At 33.1% G+C, this 16,368-nt stretch overlaps 2 protein-coding genes and 1 pseudogene across 2 annotated transcripts in view; 2 read left to right on the forward strand and 1 right to left on the reverse strand.

Annotated features, from left to right (window-relative positions):
• The first annotated feature begins 4,398 nt into the window (after positions 1–4,398).
• Positions 4,399–7,282, forward strand: LOC111497415 (protein NRT1/ PTR FAMILY 5.4). Its single transcript, XM_023148233.1, has 5 exons — positions 4,399–4,536; positions 4,607–5,076; positions 5,575–5,852; positions 6,164–6,501; positions 6,616–7,282. Exons 1-5 carry the CDS (start codon positions 4,410–4,412, stop codon positions 7,152–7,154), a joined length of 1,752 nt encoding a protein of 583 aa, XP_023004001.1. The 5' UTR covers positions 4,399–4,409; the 3' UTR covers positions 7,155–7,282.
• A 2,438-nt stretch (positions 7,283–9,720) lies between these two features.
• Positions 9,721–16,368, reverse strand: part of LOC111497324 (F-box protein At3g54460-like) — a 12,199-nt gene continuing 5,551 nt past the window's right edge. Inside the window, 7 exon segments of the mRNA XM_023148132.1 lie at positions 9,721–10,332; positions 10,648–10,748; positions 12,460–12,498; positions 12,608–13,527; positions 14,680–14,794; positions 15,963–16,093; positions 16,190–16,249. Of these exon segments, the coding sequence (XP_023003900.1) occupies positions 13,360–13,527; positions 14,680–14,794; positions 15,963–16,093; positions 16,190–16,249 (474 nt within the window). The 3' untranslated portion in view covers positions 9,721–10,332; positions 10,648–10,748; positions 12,460–12,498; positions 12,608–13,359.
• Positions 9,843–11,213, forward strand: LOC111497499 (annotated as a pseudogene).

The following is a 16,368-nucleotide window of genomic DNA, read 5'->3' on the forward strand; positions in this document are numbered from 1 at the left end:
ATCTATGTGTCCCTATTTGTGGGTTATGTGACCTAATCGTTAGGGTTAACCTAATTTGTACGTATTGATCACTTTGTAAATGTGTTCATTCGAAGCACTAACTAATCGGGTATTTTAACATTCAAAGATTTTATAGAATCCCTTTTTAACTCGATAAAAAAAATTAAAATTCTCCTTAGCTTTGAATTTGATTGTCCCTATTTGTGGGTTGCCAACCCTAGATAATGATTTATATATTCTATGTATTTGATTAACAAAGAAGCCACATCATTTCCAATAAGGTCACATCCAATAGGGTATATATATATATATGTACATAATCACTTCTTTAATATATAGTTTAGCAATAGAATGAAGAATATAATTTGAGAGTGACTTCTCTCTTCTCACCACTATCTATGGTTAAACTTTGCCTTATTAGACGAGACTCTACCTATATATGCTTCATTAATGAACCGATCTAAATAATTTAAATATTTCGAGTTCTAAATTAATAAATTAAACAATTGACTATAATTCAACTGTTATCAATATCGAGATTTGAAATTTTCTTATCAACAGTGGGTTGGATCGAGTTTTAAAGCCTAACCCATTTTATTTTTATTTAATTTAAGAATCATAGCTTTTGGGAGCACTATGGTGTGAGTACAAATTTGTTTTAAGAGTGAGTACTCTTGTCTTATAATGGTTGAGTCCATCTTTGCAAGAAAGGGGACAACTTTATTAGCACCACATGATTTATGGGTCTTCTAAATCTATGACCAATGTTTATTAGGTATAAACCTTTGTTTCCACTTCATGATTTTTATCTTTTTCCAATTAAAAAGTGATGTCTTTTTTTTTTTTTAATTATTTTTTTATAATATAAATCGTCAGCTCGAGCCCACGACTAATTCGTTTGCTAGGAAGGTGTTTCCAGATCTCACAATCCACCCTCCTTGGAGGCCTAGCATCCTCAAGATGCTGCACACTAGCTCCATATCTCACAATCCACCCCTTGTGGGCCCATTGTTCTACTCGCACATTGATAGGGAGAGGTTTTCAGATTTCACAATTTACCCCTTTAGGGCTAGCATCCTCGCTACACATCGCTTGGTGTTTGGGTCTGATATCATTTGTAGCAGCCCGAACCCATTGTTAGCAAATATTGTATTCTTTGGACTTTCCCTTCTGAGCTATCGCTCCAAATTTTAAAATACGTCTGCTCGTGAGAATGTTTTGTTCTCATCTCCAATAAACATGAGATTTCAAAATATGTAAGAAAAATCTTAACAAAGATTAAAATGTCACAAAATTAAAAATATAAGAATTAAATTGTAATATACTAAAACTTAAGACTCGATTAATTAAAATCGTTATAAACTAAAGTTCAGAGACTAAATTATTATTTTCACGAAAATTCGTAATTAATAACTAAAAAAAGTTTAATTTCGAATCCTCTAACATTAAACAAGAACTAATCTCCTTTTTTTGTTTATGAACCAACCCTAAACAAATTATGTCAATTTAAAACAAAGTAAAAAAAAAAAAAAAAATCTAATCACCAAAATCTATGGCCATATGGTGTAAAGCTTTTCAAGAAAGGCATTTAGAAAAGCTAATTAAATCGTTAATTATTCAATTAACATGCTTTAATTGCGCGTCACATTCAAATCATACTAATACATATTGAAAAATCATGATGGTGCTAACCTAAGCTATACAACATGAATACTATATAGTTATAACATATGTATACTCGACACGTATTAATATTCTCTCCTTATATTGCATAATCATATCATAGGGTAATATTTATATCACGACATTATTTTCTTTATAGCCATAGATGCTATTTTTATTGAAGTCATTTGATTAGGTATGAAAAGAGGGTAAGGAGTATTGGTATTCATGTTGGCCCCATCTCTCCGAATTGTGTGCATTTCATAAATTATTTCATAGAAAAAAATATTATATTTTTCTAAAAATATTTAAGGAAATAAATCAATTTTAAATTAATCGACTCAGTTTAGATCATAACTTAAATGTTACCATTTTTATTTTTAATTCAATTTCAAGTTTAATCAATATATAATTTAATCATTTAATAATTTTAGGGTTATAATCACACACATTTTAACATCGTAATACTGAATTTGAGGTGTAATTTAATAAAATTTAAAAGTTTATGTATTTTTAATATTAAATGAATAAATATATAATTTTTTAAATTTTTATATAAAAATTAGTCAAATTAATAATAAATTTTGGAAATTTAGTTGAATCCACCCTATATTTAAAAAAATTGAGAAATTTTATAACATTTCAACCCAAATCTAATATGTTCTATGCTTTGACCAGTTACGTATAGTCCTCAATCTCACAGTTTTGAAACACTCTGTTAGAAATAAATTATGTGCTTAAATAAATTAATAGTTGGTGTAATTATGGAGAAGTCGGCAATTCCTTGCATTACGAGATGTAAGAAAATTAATCTAATCAATAACATTATCTTTGTAAAGTTGAAAACTTTGGATTTGAGGTCACTTAATTTTATCTTTAACTTAGAATTTTAAATAAATTAATCATAACTCTAAGTCTCCCCCACTTACTATAATATTATCAATCTTACCATTATTATTATTATTATTATTTAAATATGGTTCGCGAAGTGAAGATCCGTTTGAGATGGTAATTGATGGCTCGTCCATTAACGAAAAAAAAGAAAACATGTCATATTATTTTTTTTAAATAATTATAATTTATAACACCACATGTCCGAGTTACCGACCAAGATTTGACGTTGAGATTTAGTTCCAGATAGTTCCAACAATCCCTGTAACCGTCCAAGCCCACTACTAATAGATATTGTTCGCTTTAGGGAGAGGTTTCTATATCGTTATAAGGAATGTTTCGTTCCCTTCTCCAATCGAGATAGAATCTCACAATCCACCTCATTTAGAGACCCAACATATTCACTAGTAAACTACTCGCTTTAATACTATTTGTAACAACTCAAACTCACTACTAAATTATATTGTCTGGTTTGCTCTGTTATGTATTGTCCTCAACCTCACAATTTTAAAACGCGTCTACTAAGGAAAAGTTTTTAATCTCTCATAAGAAATGTTTCGTTTCCTTCTCTAACTGACACAGGATCTCACATTTTCATGCAACATGACCATGTTACTTATTTATCTTAAAGCGTTTTCAGGATATCGAATCAAGATTTGGTACCAAATGGTTCCAACATGACCTCGTTATCTATTTGTTTTAAAGTTATTTTGCTTAAAATACTGAAGAAGAAGCTTGTTGATAAAGTAGAATCGGACCATTATTTTAACACCGGAAATGTTACCTAATTTATTAAAGAACAAAACCCAATTTTTGGACGTCATGTTTAATAATGTGTAAACTAAATGTTTAAATGGAGAAGTAAAGACCAAAAATCATAATTAGTATTAAGTTATTACCTTATATATTGGAGTTTTATTGAGAAAGAAACAATATCATATTGGGTGGCACTAGAATTAAGGGGAATTTCAACTTAATTTCCATTTGTATTAATTTTTTCAAAACTTTTTATAAATTGATACGTTCAAACAGGTTCAAACAAGTAATAACTAGCGATTCATGCCACCTATAGTTGAACTACTGACAAAGAAACTTAATAATAACTCTCAATTCTTTTAACTTCTTTTTATTTATAATTTTATATCATTATGTTTGTTCTTATTCGAATGTGGTCTCGATTTATTCATGTAATCTTCGTTTTTCAGTTGAGGGAGGCAATGGAGCAGGTGACAAAAGATTCGAACTTCCAATATTTTTAAAACTCATATGCTAGAGAGAGGTTTCCACACCTTATAAACAATGTTTTCTTCCCCTCTCTAACTTATGTGAGATCTTGCAATCCATCCACTCTTAAGGCCCACCATCTTCACTGACACTGTTTCCTTTTACAATTGATGTGAAATCTCACAATACACTCGACCCATCATCCTCTCTAGCACTCATTTCTCTCTCCAATCAAAATAGAATCTGTCTTTGAATTTACCCTTTTAAGCTTTCTCGAAAAGTCCAAAGAGGACAATATCTAAACGCGATGAAGCTCGAGTTGATGTGGCATTTGAACATGTAAATATGGAGTTTGGGGCAGTAAAGGCCATTATTGGAATTCACAACATTTATTACACTCTTTCTGTGGGTTTCACCTCAATACCTCTCTTCCTCTCTCTTACCGACTCAAACAAGCTCGTCAAAAACTTCAACAAAAGTAATTTTTTTGATTTTACTGTCATGTTGTTTGATTCCCATTGGTGGCCTCCAAAAAAGTTACCACCCATTTTCCAAATCAAAACCTCCAAAAAGGGTATATATATATCCCTCTTCAACACTTCATTTATTGTAAAATTCACATATTAATTCCCATGGAGGAAGAAAAATCCCCCGCCCCTCTCCTCCACCTCCCCACCAAACTTCCCGATCACCGGAAACTCTCCGACCGCCCCTCCCAACCTCCCGCCGGCGGGTGGAAAGCTGCCATCTTTGTCATATGTAAAATTCCTTACTACTTTTTCCTTTTCTGGGTCTCTCAATTTTCTGACAGATTTTTCATTTCTGACAGTCGTCGAGGTCGCCGAGCAATTTGCTTTCATCGGCTTGTCCAGCAATCTCATCATGTACTTCACCACCGTCTTCCATGAACCTACCGCCACCGCCGCCAAGATGGTCAACAACTGGTCCGGCGTCTCCGCCGTCTTCCCAATACTCGGCGCCTTAGTCGCCGACTCGCTGCTCGGCCGGTTCAAAACCATAATATTTTCCTCTCTTATATACTGCCTTGGAATGGTGCTGTTGACGCTATCGGCGACGGTGATCGGAGCACGTCACCGGAAACCCGTGTTCTTTTTTGCACTGTACATTTTGTCGGTCGGAGAAGGCGGCCACCGTCCTTGTGTGCAGACGTTCGCCGCCGATCAGTTCGACGAGGACACGCCGGAGCAGAGGAAGAGGAAAAGCTCGTTCTTTAATTGGTGGTATGTGGGCCTTGTGGTGGGGTCCACTTTAGCTGTCTTTGTGGTTATTTACGTTCAGGTATTGTTTTATTTATTTATTTATTTATTTAGAAGTGGTAACGTTTTATTATTTATTATGGCTGCAAGAAAAAGACAAAATATCACCGAAAAAATCAATTAAACCGGCTCAAATTGATACCGGCTTATTAAAATCGGTTCTGATCGACCGGCTTCCGGTTTGATTGTGTCAGATTGATTAAAAATAGGTTCAAATATGGGATGACCAAAATTATGCTTTTTTTTAAAAAAAAAAAAAGGGAAAATTTTTACTTTAAACTTTTTATTTATGTGGGGACAAAAAAAAAAGAAATTTTTTTGCTTTAATTCTTTAAATAGGCATTGGGATATGAATAGCGAACAATTTTAGAAAAAAATAAATATTATAAAATTTAATATTTAAATTAAAAATATATAATTTATTAGGCCATTAAAAAGAGTTCTTTTTTTAAATATATAATTATCTCAGTTTTCTTTCTTTTTTTTTTTTTTTTTTGGAAAAACAAAAAAATTATAATAGGATAATATCGGATGGGGACTGAGTTTCGGAATTCTAGCCGGAGTTTTGGCGGCGGCGTTACTACTGTTTTTGTGCGGAGTGAAGGTGTACAGACGCCATATTCCCGTCGGAAGTCCGTTGACCAAAATAGCACAGGTGGTGGTGGCGGCGGCGAGGAAGTTGCGCGTGGATAATACGCGCCAGGAATGGAGAGTGTGTTACGAGGAAGATAGTCATGCCAAAAATGAGGATGAAGGTCAACACAAGCCTATGACTTTGTATCGCAGAAGCCAATTCGGGTATGTCTTAATTTTCATTCATAGGTCAACTCTCTTTTTTTCAAAAAATAATAATATTTTAATATTTATTGTTTTTTTTTTTTTTTTAATTTTAATTTTGTTTTTTAGCCCTTATAAATAAAAGTTTCCATGTTATTTAATAAATTCTTAAATATTAAAAATATTTGATAAATATATAAAATTTGAATATTGTGTTATTAGTTAATATAATGAAAGTTAAGAATTTTGAATCATACGATGACCTAAAGACTGCTTTTTTATCGGGCAAGTTTAATGTTGTATTAAACACAATATGATCGCGTTTGAAGTAGGATTTTGGATAAGGCGACTTTGATAGATGATGAGGACAAGGCGAGGAAGAAGCGAGACCCGTGGCGACTAAGCACGGTGACGGAGGTGGAGGAGGTAAAGATGTTGGGACGGCTAATTCCGGTGTGGTTTAGTTGTTTAATGTTTGCAGTGGTGCAAGCTCAGATCCACACTTTCTTCACAAAGCAAGGCTCCACCATGCTTCGCTCCATCGGCCCCCACTTTCAGATCCCGCCGGCGTCTCTTCAAGGCGTCGTCGGCCTCACCATCCTTCTCACCGTTCTTTTCTACGACCGCATTTTTGTCCCCTCCGCCCGAAAGTTTACCGGCCACCACTCCGGTATGTACTTTTTTCAAATCATAGAAATCGAGCTATAAGTCGAAATTAGGTCCAAATTATAGGTTAAGAAAATGAATATATGTCGATTATTACTGAGTTAACTGTTTTGTGTAGGCATAACGGTACTACAAAGAATAGGAATAGGCCTATTCATCTCAATCCTCAACATGGTCGCCTCCGCTTTGGTAGAGGCCAAAAGGGTCGCTGTAGCCGCCGAACACGGCCTCATCGACACTCCAAAAGTGACGGTTCCGATGACAATCTGGTGGCTAATTCCACAATACATGCTTTGTGGCGTCTCCGATGCCTTCACCGTTGTGGGTCTCCAAGAACTTTTCTACGACCAAATGCCCGAATCCATGAGGAGCATAGGATCTGCAGCGTACATCAGCGTGATCGGAATCGGGAACTTTCTGAGCACCGCCATCATCTCGGCAGTCCAGGCGGCGAGTCACCACAAATGGCTGGTGGACAATATGAACCGTTCAAAACTGCAGTACTTTTACTGGGTTTTGGCTGGGTTGAGCGCTTTGAATTTGTGTTGCTACATTTGGGTTGCCAATGGCTATGTGTATAAGAGAGTTGGAGGGAAAAATGGTGAAGATCATGTGACGAACAGCAACAAAGGAGGCTATGGAGATGACATGATTTGAAGATTAATCATTATCATATGATTAGAGGGAGAACCTATAATTATGAGATTAATCCCTCTAATCATTATTAATCTTTGTTGTCTTTTAATAATTTGTAGTTAAAAGTTATTTTAATGGTGTTGTTTTTTTTTTTTTTTTTTTTTAATTGGGAAGTGATAATATATATATTAAATAATAAAGTTAGTAAAATGAGTTAAAATTGTATAGGATAATTATATTATTGGGTTAAAGCGATTGTGCGACACTTAATTTAACCCAGCGAACAAGTCGGTTGTGTAAAATTGACTACACGGACTATAGCAACGTATGTTCGAGTCTCAAGTACATTTTGGGACATTTTACCCCTGACAACTGTAGACATTATTTTGGTGATAGGTTATACACCCTTGTATTGACACAACAGGAAATAATAACGATCTATCTAACATAAAACCAGATAAAAGGGGTTTGGAACAAGCATGCAGTCATGGATAACACGTTTTGGATAAGCATAACTAGGATATCCGACATGTAGCTACTGGTAACACGCCTTCGACAAATATGATCGTGACATTTATCAACATTTTAATAATAGTTTGACTCAAACAGAGACTAAATTTGAAATTAAACTAAAAAAAAGAATCCCATGTTTGGAAGATAGTGCAAGTCACTTGTATTTTATGGTTTTCATTTATTTTATAATTCATATTTATTTATATCTCAAAAAACAATATGTGGATAAGTTTGAATTGAATTAATAAATTAGTTAAAATAGCACTAAAAGAAAATGTTTCACATGTTATAAAACACTTGAAAAGAATCATTTTCAAAATTTCCCTAATAAATTAAACCCACAAACTTTTAGTTATTATTTAGTAAACAAATGCTCGAAGTTTTTTCGATCAAAACCCTATAATATTTGGTCTATCGTAATGTACTAGATTTCGTATTTTTCGATCAATCATTTAGGAAGAAAATGACGGTTAAAAGATTGTTGATCTCTTATTTCGTTTTTATGTTCGATTACATTTCTCTAATATAAGTTTTTATCATAAGATTTGGCGTTTTGATGGGTTCCATGTTGGCTCGACTAAGAGAATGCAACGGATGGTTCGTTCGTTTTAATATATATTTTGGAGTTTGTTTAGTGTGGCAATATTATTTAATAGTTTTTATATATTTTTGTCTCAGAGTTTTAAAACAATAACATACATTTAGTGAGGATCAAAGTCGATCTAGATTTAGAAAAGTCGGGTCGTCATATAGTATGACACCTTTTTTTTTTTTTTCTTTTGCTTTCTCTATTCAATTTGATTCTCTTTTCTTTTTTTCTTTTTTTTTTTCTTTTCTTTTGATAAAAAGAATAAAACAAAGTTGAGATGTGAAGCTATGCCTCAAACATCCAAGATTTCAAACCTAATAATTAAACTCCCTCTCTCAAAATATTTTGTTGATTTATAATAATTTTTCAAATATCACCATATTTACCAAACCTAAATTTATTTATTTATTTATTTACTATTATTTTGTCAAATGGGAAGGCCTCAAATTTCTCCCCCACCCAAATGAATATCAATATTTTACAAAAAGAAAAAAAAAAAGAAAAAAAAAATCTCAATTTCTTTATACAAATCCAAGTTGAATAGTCAAAATCCATGTTAATTTCTTTATATATATAAAATTAAAGACAAACAGAAATTAAATGAAATAAAAAAAAAGTGAAAATAAGAGATTTTATTTTAGGAGATTTGGATAAAGGAATTTAATTTAATTTTTATCAAGATCCAAAACTTATTAGGAAAAAAAAGGAAAAAAAATTGTAAAAATCAAAAAATTTGATGACAAGAATCTCAATAATTTTGGAAAATAAGATCCACTGGAATTTGAGCTGAGAAGGTGGCTGGCCACTGCATGTGCTTAAAGATTAAAGGATCACGCTCCTACGGTAGGGCTGTACTCCCCTTTTGATTCCATCATAAATAAATTCAAATATTTTTTTTTTATTTTATTTCCTTTAATTATTATCTTAATTTATTCTTTTAAATTTTCATTATTCTTCTTACCCGACTTGTATTCATGTCAAGTTTTAAGATATTTTCATTGTCTTTATCCATTAAACTATGCCCGAGCATACATATAATATTCTATTGATATCAACATCGACACTAAAAATAAATCAACATCAGAAAAAAAAATCAACAAAATATTACATTACATAAAATATATTAACACTAATAATATCCAGCAACATCTACATTTAATACAGGTTTAGATGAGATTCGAGAGGAATATAAATATGGTAAGAAAATAAATAAATGAATCAACATTTTTTCAACCCAAACCCAACACATTCATTAATTACCTAAAAGTTAAAAATAATAATAAAAAAAGATTATTAGTACCATGAAATGAAGGACAAATTAATAGTTGATGATTTGTTTAAATAAAAATTAATATTCCAGTAATAAAGAGGAAGACTTGATTTTGTTTTAATTAAATAAAAAATAAAAAAATAAAAAAATAAAAAAATAAAAAACCCAAATAGTCAAAGTTTAAAATAATTGAGAAATGGAAAAAAGAAGAAATCAAAGCAAAGCACCATCTTCCTTGCTTCTAGTTGAATTCTAACAAATCAAACCCTAAGAGATCCACGAGATTGTGTAACAAAATCTGTCGGATCTGCCTTTCCAAACTGTCAAATTTTTCAAAGGATTTCGCCATATCCCATTCTAATCTTACGCCATGCCTTCTTTCTTCTTCTTCTTCTCCTTCTCCTCCTCCATTTATAAACCCTATCTCCTTCCTCTCCTTCTTCGCAATCCCCTTTCTGTTCCTTCTTCTTCTTCTTCTTCTTCTTCTTCTTCTTCCTCTTCCTCCTCCAATTCCCATGGCCCTTGTCTCTTCTAATGCTCAGTTCCATGTCTTGGCTGTTGATGACAGCCTTGTTGATAGGAAGCTGATTGAAAGGCTGCTCAAAACTTCCTCCTTCAACGGTACTCTGCCATTGAACCCTCTTCTCTCTCTTTCTCACTCTCTCTGGGGTTCTAAGAATGGCTTGAATTTAGGCTCTAAACAGTTGGTTTGGTTTGGTTTGGTTTATTTCTTTTTACAGTTACGGCTGTGGATTCTGGAAGCAAGGCTTTGGAGCTTCTAGGTTTGGTTAGAGAGAGAAATGGAAGCATCCATTCTCCTTTTTCCCCTGAAAATCATCATCATCAACATCATCAAGTTAAGGATTTCCAATTTGGATGTTTGTTTGTTGTTCTTTTGGGCATCGTTTTGATTTGTTTTGCTTTGATTGCAGGAGATTGAAGTTAATCTCATCATTACAGATTACTGTATGCCAGAAATGACAGGCTATGATCTTCTAAGAAAGATCAAGGCAAGTTTCTTCTTCTTTTCAAGTCATAAGGCTTAGTTTTCTGGTTGAGTTCACTTACTTTCCAACCAATTTCAATCTGAAAAGGAAAATCCTATCTGGTTTTGCAGGAATCTGACTCAGTTAAAGACATACCTGTTGTGATTATGTCCTCTGAGAATGTTCCAGCAAGAATCAACAGGTGAGGAGGGAAACAGCTAGAACACGAACCATTTTGTTTCCAAGCAAATCAAAATCTGAAATGATAAACAACCAGTAAATTCATGTCAATCATGTCAATCTGAATTGGGTTTTGATTATTTGTTTTGAATCAGATGTTTGGAAGAAGGAGCTGAGGAGTTTTTGCTGAAACCAGTGAAATTATCTGATGTCAACAAGCTTAAGCCTTTCATATGCAGAGGAAAAGCCAAGGAAATGGATTGCAACAATAACAAGAGAAAGGAAATGGAACAGAGTCAATCATCTGAGAGAACAAGAGCAAAATACAATGAACCTCTCTAAACTTCTGGCTTACATTATCAGTTCTTAGAGTTAAATGACCATTATTATGTACTTTCTAATGTTACAAGAGTGAATCATTCTGAATGTCTGAATGTACAAAGTTGATGAAAATTCGGATTTTTAGGCTTAGAAATCTCATTATTTTGTAGTTTAGATATTTGTACTCATGATTCGATCTCTACCCAAACAAACAAACAAAATTAAGGCATACAATCTTTTGTCTTTTAATTTTCCAATTTTGGCATTGAGCCACTAATAAGATTGCTGAATGAATTTGGTCAAGATTTGCTTGTTTCCAAATTCTCCACGAAACTTCTTGTCAATCTGGGAAGAATTCCAGAGGAGTCATAATGGGTAAGTTTGAAATTTCATATCTCAACAATGAAAAAAAGAAAAGAGTTTTCAAATTTTCAAAAATGTTGATGGAACTTTCAAAAATCTTGACAGAAAATTATACGAGCATAGTTCAATAGGCATAAAACATTCCTAAAACATTTACTCTTAATCAAAATGTCTACGCCAATACTAGCATAGTTCAATAAATATGAAACATTTAAGGTATAAAATATTTACTCTTAATCAAGAACTTATAGGTTTTAAACCTTCATCCTTCATGTTTTGAATCAGACTTCTCATTTACCTAAAATAATTAATAAATAATAATACAAAATAACAGAGGAAGAAGAAAGAAAGAATCAGACTTCTCAGTTTGGTGTTTTAATAATTGTCATTTTCTATTTATCTTAATCTCATAAAAGGAAAGGAAAGAAAGTGGAAAGATCTTGAAGATTGGAGAGAATCTGCAAGATATTGGAAAAATTCTCTTCCTTCTTCATATTTGCCTTGTTAGAATAAAACCATTCAATCTTGAATCAATATCGAAGATCAAAAAGACACTCATAGTAAAAAATGCAAATAGAGTAAATAAATTCTCTTTTAGAGCATACAAGAGACACTAATGCTTGACCACTAAGTTATGTTCAAACGAAGCTAAGAATTACTAAAACAAACAATATAATAATTCAATATTTAATCCTAGTAAAAGTAATACATTGATTCTTATCCACAAAAGAGTAAGAAGAGAAGGCAAGAAAAGTAGCTAGCGTGTAGCCATTGTGATTTTGGTCAAACTTCCAAAGTTGAGAGTGCCTATTGTAGTTTTTGTGGTGTGATTATGACAAAAAGATTTAGAAAAAAAGGGTAGAAAAGGAACCTTCTATTCATTCTTCTTTCTTTTGATATATATATATATATATATATATATATATATATATATATATTAACTTTATTTTGTCAGAAAGTTAGTAAAAAAGCACTAGCACTGAGGTTATCCATTTCTATCCTTTACCTAAAGATAATTCATGGTTACTTCTCAATAAGATAATGAAGTACAGAGATCTTAGCTTTCTTGCAGACTAGAAACTGGAAGCTCCTCAATCAACCAACCTTTCTTGGATGCTTGCCCTAATTTCAATCTTTTACATACTGAATAAAGCAAATGAGAAAAAAGAAGTTAATTCACATTGATATAATTTATAAAGCACAAGATAAGTCAGGCTTTGTCAGGAATATGGTTAATCGATCAAATATCTACCAGAATATTTATTTCCATCAATTTGAAATGGTGATTTTTTAAATGGTAAATTTTGCAGACACATTCTACCTCATATATGGACACCTTTCATTCTTACACCAGCAGTATTACAACCTGAACCAATATTTCAATGGCTTAGCCAACTTATAAGAGCAGAACAAAAATTGATAATAAGTGTACAATGGGGTTATATTCCCTCCAAAAATCATGTGTGGGAGCAGCTCAAACAAATAAAAGTCTAATATGAATTCGAACCTGGCCAGACATCTGCTGCTAGGACCAGGAATGGATTTGTGAGGGAATCAGAATCACTATACCGGACAGCTCTTTTGGCGAGCTTTATTTGATTCCTACAGCTGCGTAGATCTCATGAGACCTACCCCCCATTACAATAAAAATGCTTTGCCCTTTCCGTTTGCTATGAAGAGAGTCAACATCTTCTATCCACCAAGGAGCTCACTCCATATTTCTGCCCATCGGAGACTACTCTACTGAATGATACACATTTTGAAGATCCAAGTTCTTCTAAACCTAAGTAATAACAATATGCTGATTGAATTCTTTAGTCTTCAGCAATAACTTGGAACTGGAAACATAATGAACATACACGAACTATTTCTTGATTTTTATGAATAGAATTTGAGCGACTGCAGACTCTTTGCTTCGATCTTTCCCTTCAAGTTGTGATACCAATCTTATCATAATGTCCACAGTAACAGCAATAAGATATGTCAGAGAACTGCACTGTACAATTAAATATTCTCTACAGACTTTTCCATCATAGGATTTGTCCTCACAAACTTGAGCTGAGAAAGATAATTGCTCCCAGCAAAATCCTGCATTGAACGATGAGCACGTGGTCCTTCATAATCAGGCTTGTTAAATTCTTCCTTCATCAATCTTTTGCACTCATCAGTATCCTTCATTTAAAAGGGGGGAAACAAAGCATGTTGAGAAAAGAGTAAATAATGAGGTTTAAAGCATTAAAAAGAATGACCTGGAGCGTTTCAGAAAAATCAACCATTTAAGGGGGAAAAAAAATCAATCATAGAATGTGCAAAAGAGAGTTTAGTCTACATAATCCGGCTTTCCAAATTCTTCCTTCATCAACTTTGTTTCTTTTTATTTCAACAATGTTGGTGGAGATTTGAACATTTAGCCTTTAAGATAAATGAATAACGTGGGTTATCTTTTGCTAAACCCCACTGGAGAGGTTAATATCTTGAACATATTCAATAGAAAAATCCTAGATCAGCCTCCTCCAGAACTAGTATTGTTGATACCAAAATTGTGAAACCAGGACCAGGTGCTTTTCTTTACTTTTCTGGACTTCTCCACAATATGTAGAAGAAGATATTTGGGGTATCTAGGTGTGACCAATAGAATGTTCAGGCTCTCTTCATCCAGATGCATCTTAGCACTTAAAAATAGAACGGAAAGGGAAACTTTGTATAAGGTTTTTAGGGATTTCTTTAATTTTAAGACGTTATCTTTAAGATGTTCTTTGGGTCGTGCCTCATACAATTAAAGAGGCTTAAAAGTGCATGTTTTCCACTTTAATAGAAGGTTTCTTGTGTGTGAAACAAAACATAACAGATAAAAAAGGTGTGCTTTATCAAGAATGAGGAACCGAGGTCCTCAAATCCTGATAGCTGAACCTTTGAAATCAAAGACAACTTCAGTAAATTCTTCGGAAGAAATTGCTGTAATATAATTATACAAGCATACAGGTTTTTGTTTTTTTAAAAAAAGAAACCAGCTTTTATTAAGATAAATGAAAGTAAAAAAAAAGAGGCACCTACAAAAATGAACAGCCCAAGATCAAGAAACAGGATGCAAAATTACAATAACTAGAGCACATAATAATGAGATTGTTCATACTCAAGGCGAATTGAGCATAACTCAACTGGCAAAAAGTGTGTACTTTCAACTAAAAGGTCTCCGATTTAAATCTCCCCATCCCAGTAGCACGCACACACACAAGAAAAAGAAAAAGAAAAAGTAATAACAAAACTGTTAATGCCCAAGGCAAGATCACTACCCCACTACTATTTCAAGAACATATGGCATACCTGTAGAAACTGTACCATTTGCTCTTCAATTGTTTCATGCATTACTAAGGTTTCAACATGAATAGGATGAGTAGCACCCATCCGATGAGCACGACTAATCACTTGTTCCTCCATGCTAAAAAAGAGAAATAATTGAGTGAATTACTATAATTGAAAACAATCCTATGTCAAGCAGTTAAAAAAGAATACTGCGCAGCCACGATGGATTAGTTATTAATGCTTTATCTTTTGAGAAGTCAGAGCCAAATGCATAGAAATATTGATCCATTACTTGGATTAAAAGTGCAAAATGCATGACGATCTGAAAATGTATGGGATGGAAACCAAGATAACATTCAAAGAAAGATGAAAATAAATAATGAATTAGCCTGTTTTTCAAATATTTCAAGATGTTTAATAACAGAGGTTTATAAGGGAGGAAATAAGTAGTAATTCACTCTAGTGCTTTAGGAGCTTAATACAAGACTATTTGGAAAGAGGAAAGATTGTTTTTTAAAATTAACCAAATGAGGAAAAAGTGTATTAATCACAACTCACAAAATTAACGAAGCCAAGATCAGATCTTATGCTAAAGACATAATTGGCTACATAAAGCGACAATTCATCATCATGCAACATCATCAATCACATCCCCCTCGTTGAACTTTTTCATTCTTGCAATTACTGCAAAAACTGTTTTCTTATGGTCTAAAATATATCGGCAAACTAATTGCAGTAGATGAGTCGTGAATCCAGACCTTTCTAATTGTTTATTGCAGAAAAACGGTGGACTACAATATATCAGCAACAATAAGGCAAGAGCTACATGCCTAGTAAATCTGATTCTTCACAGTGCAAACTAATTGCAGTAGATGAGTCGTGAAAAATCCTCAGGTCGCAGCATAACTAACGGAATGAGAAAATTCAATCAACTAATTTAAGACCTATCGTTCAATGAAAGTCTGCAGGACTCGACCAATCTTTTTTCTCATTAACCACTTTCTCATTTAGCAAAACAGATTCATCCATGCTCAAACTACTAGGAGAGACACTTTCACTATTTACTCTCTCTACCAAGTTTGAAAGTTCTTGGTATCCTTATATATGGGTTGTATACTTGAAGTGATAAGACTTCATTCAGATGAAAGACAGAAGGATGGTCAGGATTCTCTCTCAAATCAAAAATCAGATCTGCTGCAAGGGTATTTGAGATGGTGAAGAACAACTTATTTTTATTATATAGTCCTGTACGAAGGTCTAAATCATCCATCAAACGACTTGAACATAAAATGCTTTTGTATTACCTTTTGTCCCAGATTGGCTCCATTAGAAATACGTAAGTTACAAAGCTCAAATCAAGACCCAGTGCAGCACTTCCATCCATCAAAAGCACCATGCAGCTTGCATCATGCTGAAACGTGGCCAATGATTTCATCTGCACCGGTGAAACAGAATCAATGCACACCTCGACACCAGCATCAAACCTAGGTATCTCTACGCATTATGAACATGATAGAATTGAATGCCACACCTTATTACTAGAATGCATTGGACTATACATCCCAGCAAATATGATGCCGGCAATGGTTAACTGGGCAAGGAGACACAATGCTAAGTTCAGATAATTGTACAAAATTCCTGGACTTACAAAAAAAAAAAAAAAAAAAAAAAAAAAAAAAAAAAAAAAAAAAAAAAAAAAAAAAAAAAAAA

The sequence above is a fragment of the Cucurbita maxima genome, unplaced genomic scaffold (genome assembly GCF_002738345.1).
Source record: "Cucurbita maxima cultivar Rimu unplaced genomic scaffold, Cmax_1.0 Cma_Scf00001, whole genome shotgun sequence".
Taxonomy (NCBI): Eukaryota; Viridiplantae; Streptophyta; class Magnoliopsida; order Cucurbitales; family Cucurbitaceae; genus Cucurbita; species Cucurbita maxima.

Bases quoted from the DNA above. Each gene is read 5' to 3' on its own strand.
- LOC111497415 (XM_023148233.1), top strand. From the start codon at position 4,410: ATGGAGGAAGAAAAATCCCCCGCCCCTCTCCTCCACCTCCCCACCAAA. The intron at 4,537-4,606 runs GTAAAATTCCTT...CATTTCTGACAG, and splicing joins AGCTGCCATCTTTGTCATAT to TCGTCGAGGTCGCCGAGCAA. The intron at 5,853-6,163 runs GTATGTCTTAAT...CGTTTGAAGTAG, and splicing joins TATCGCAGAAGCCAATTCGG to GATTTTGGATAAGGCGACTT.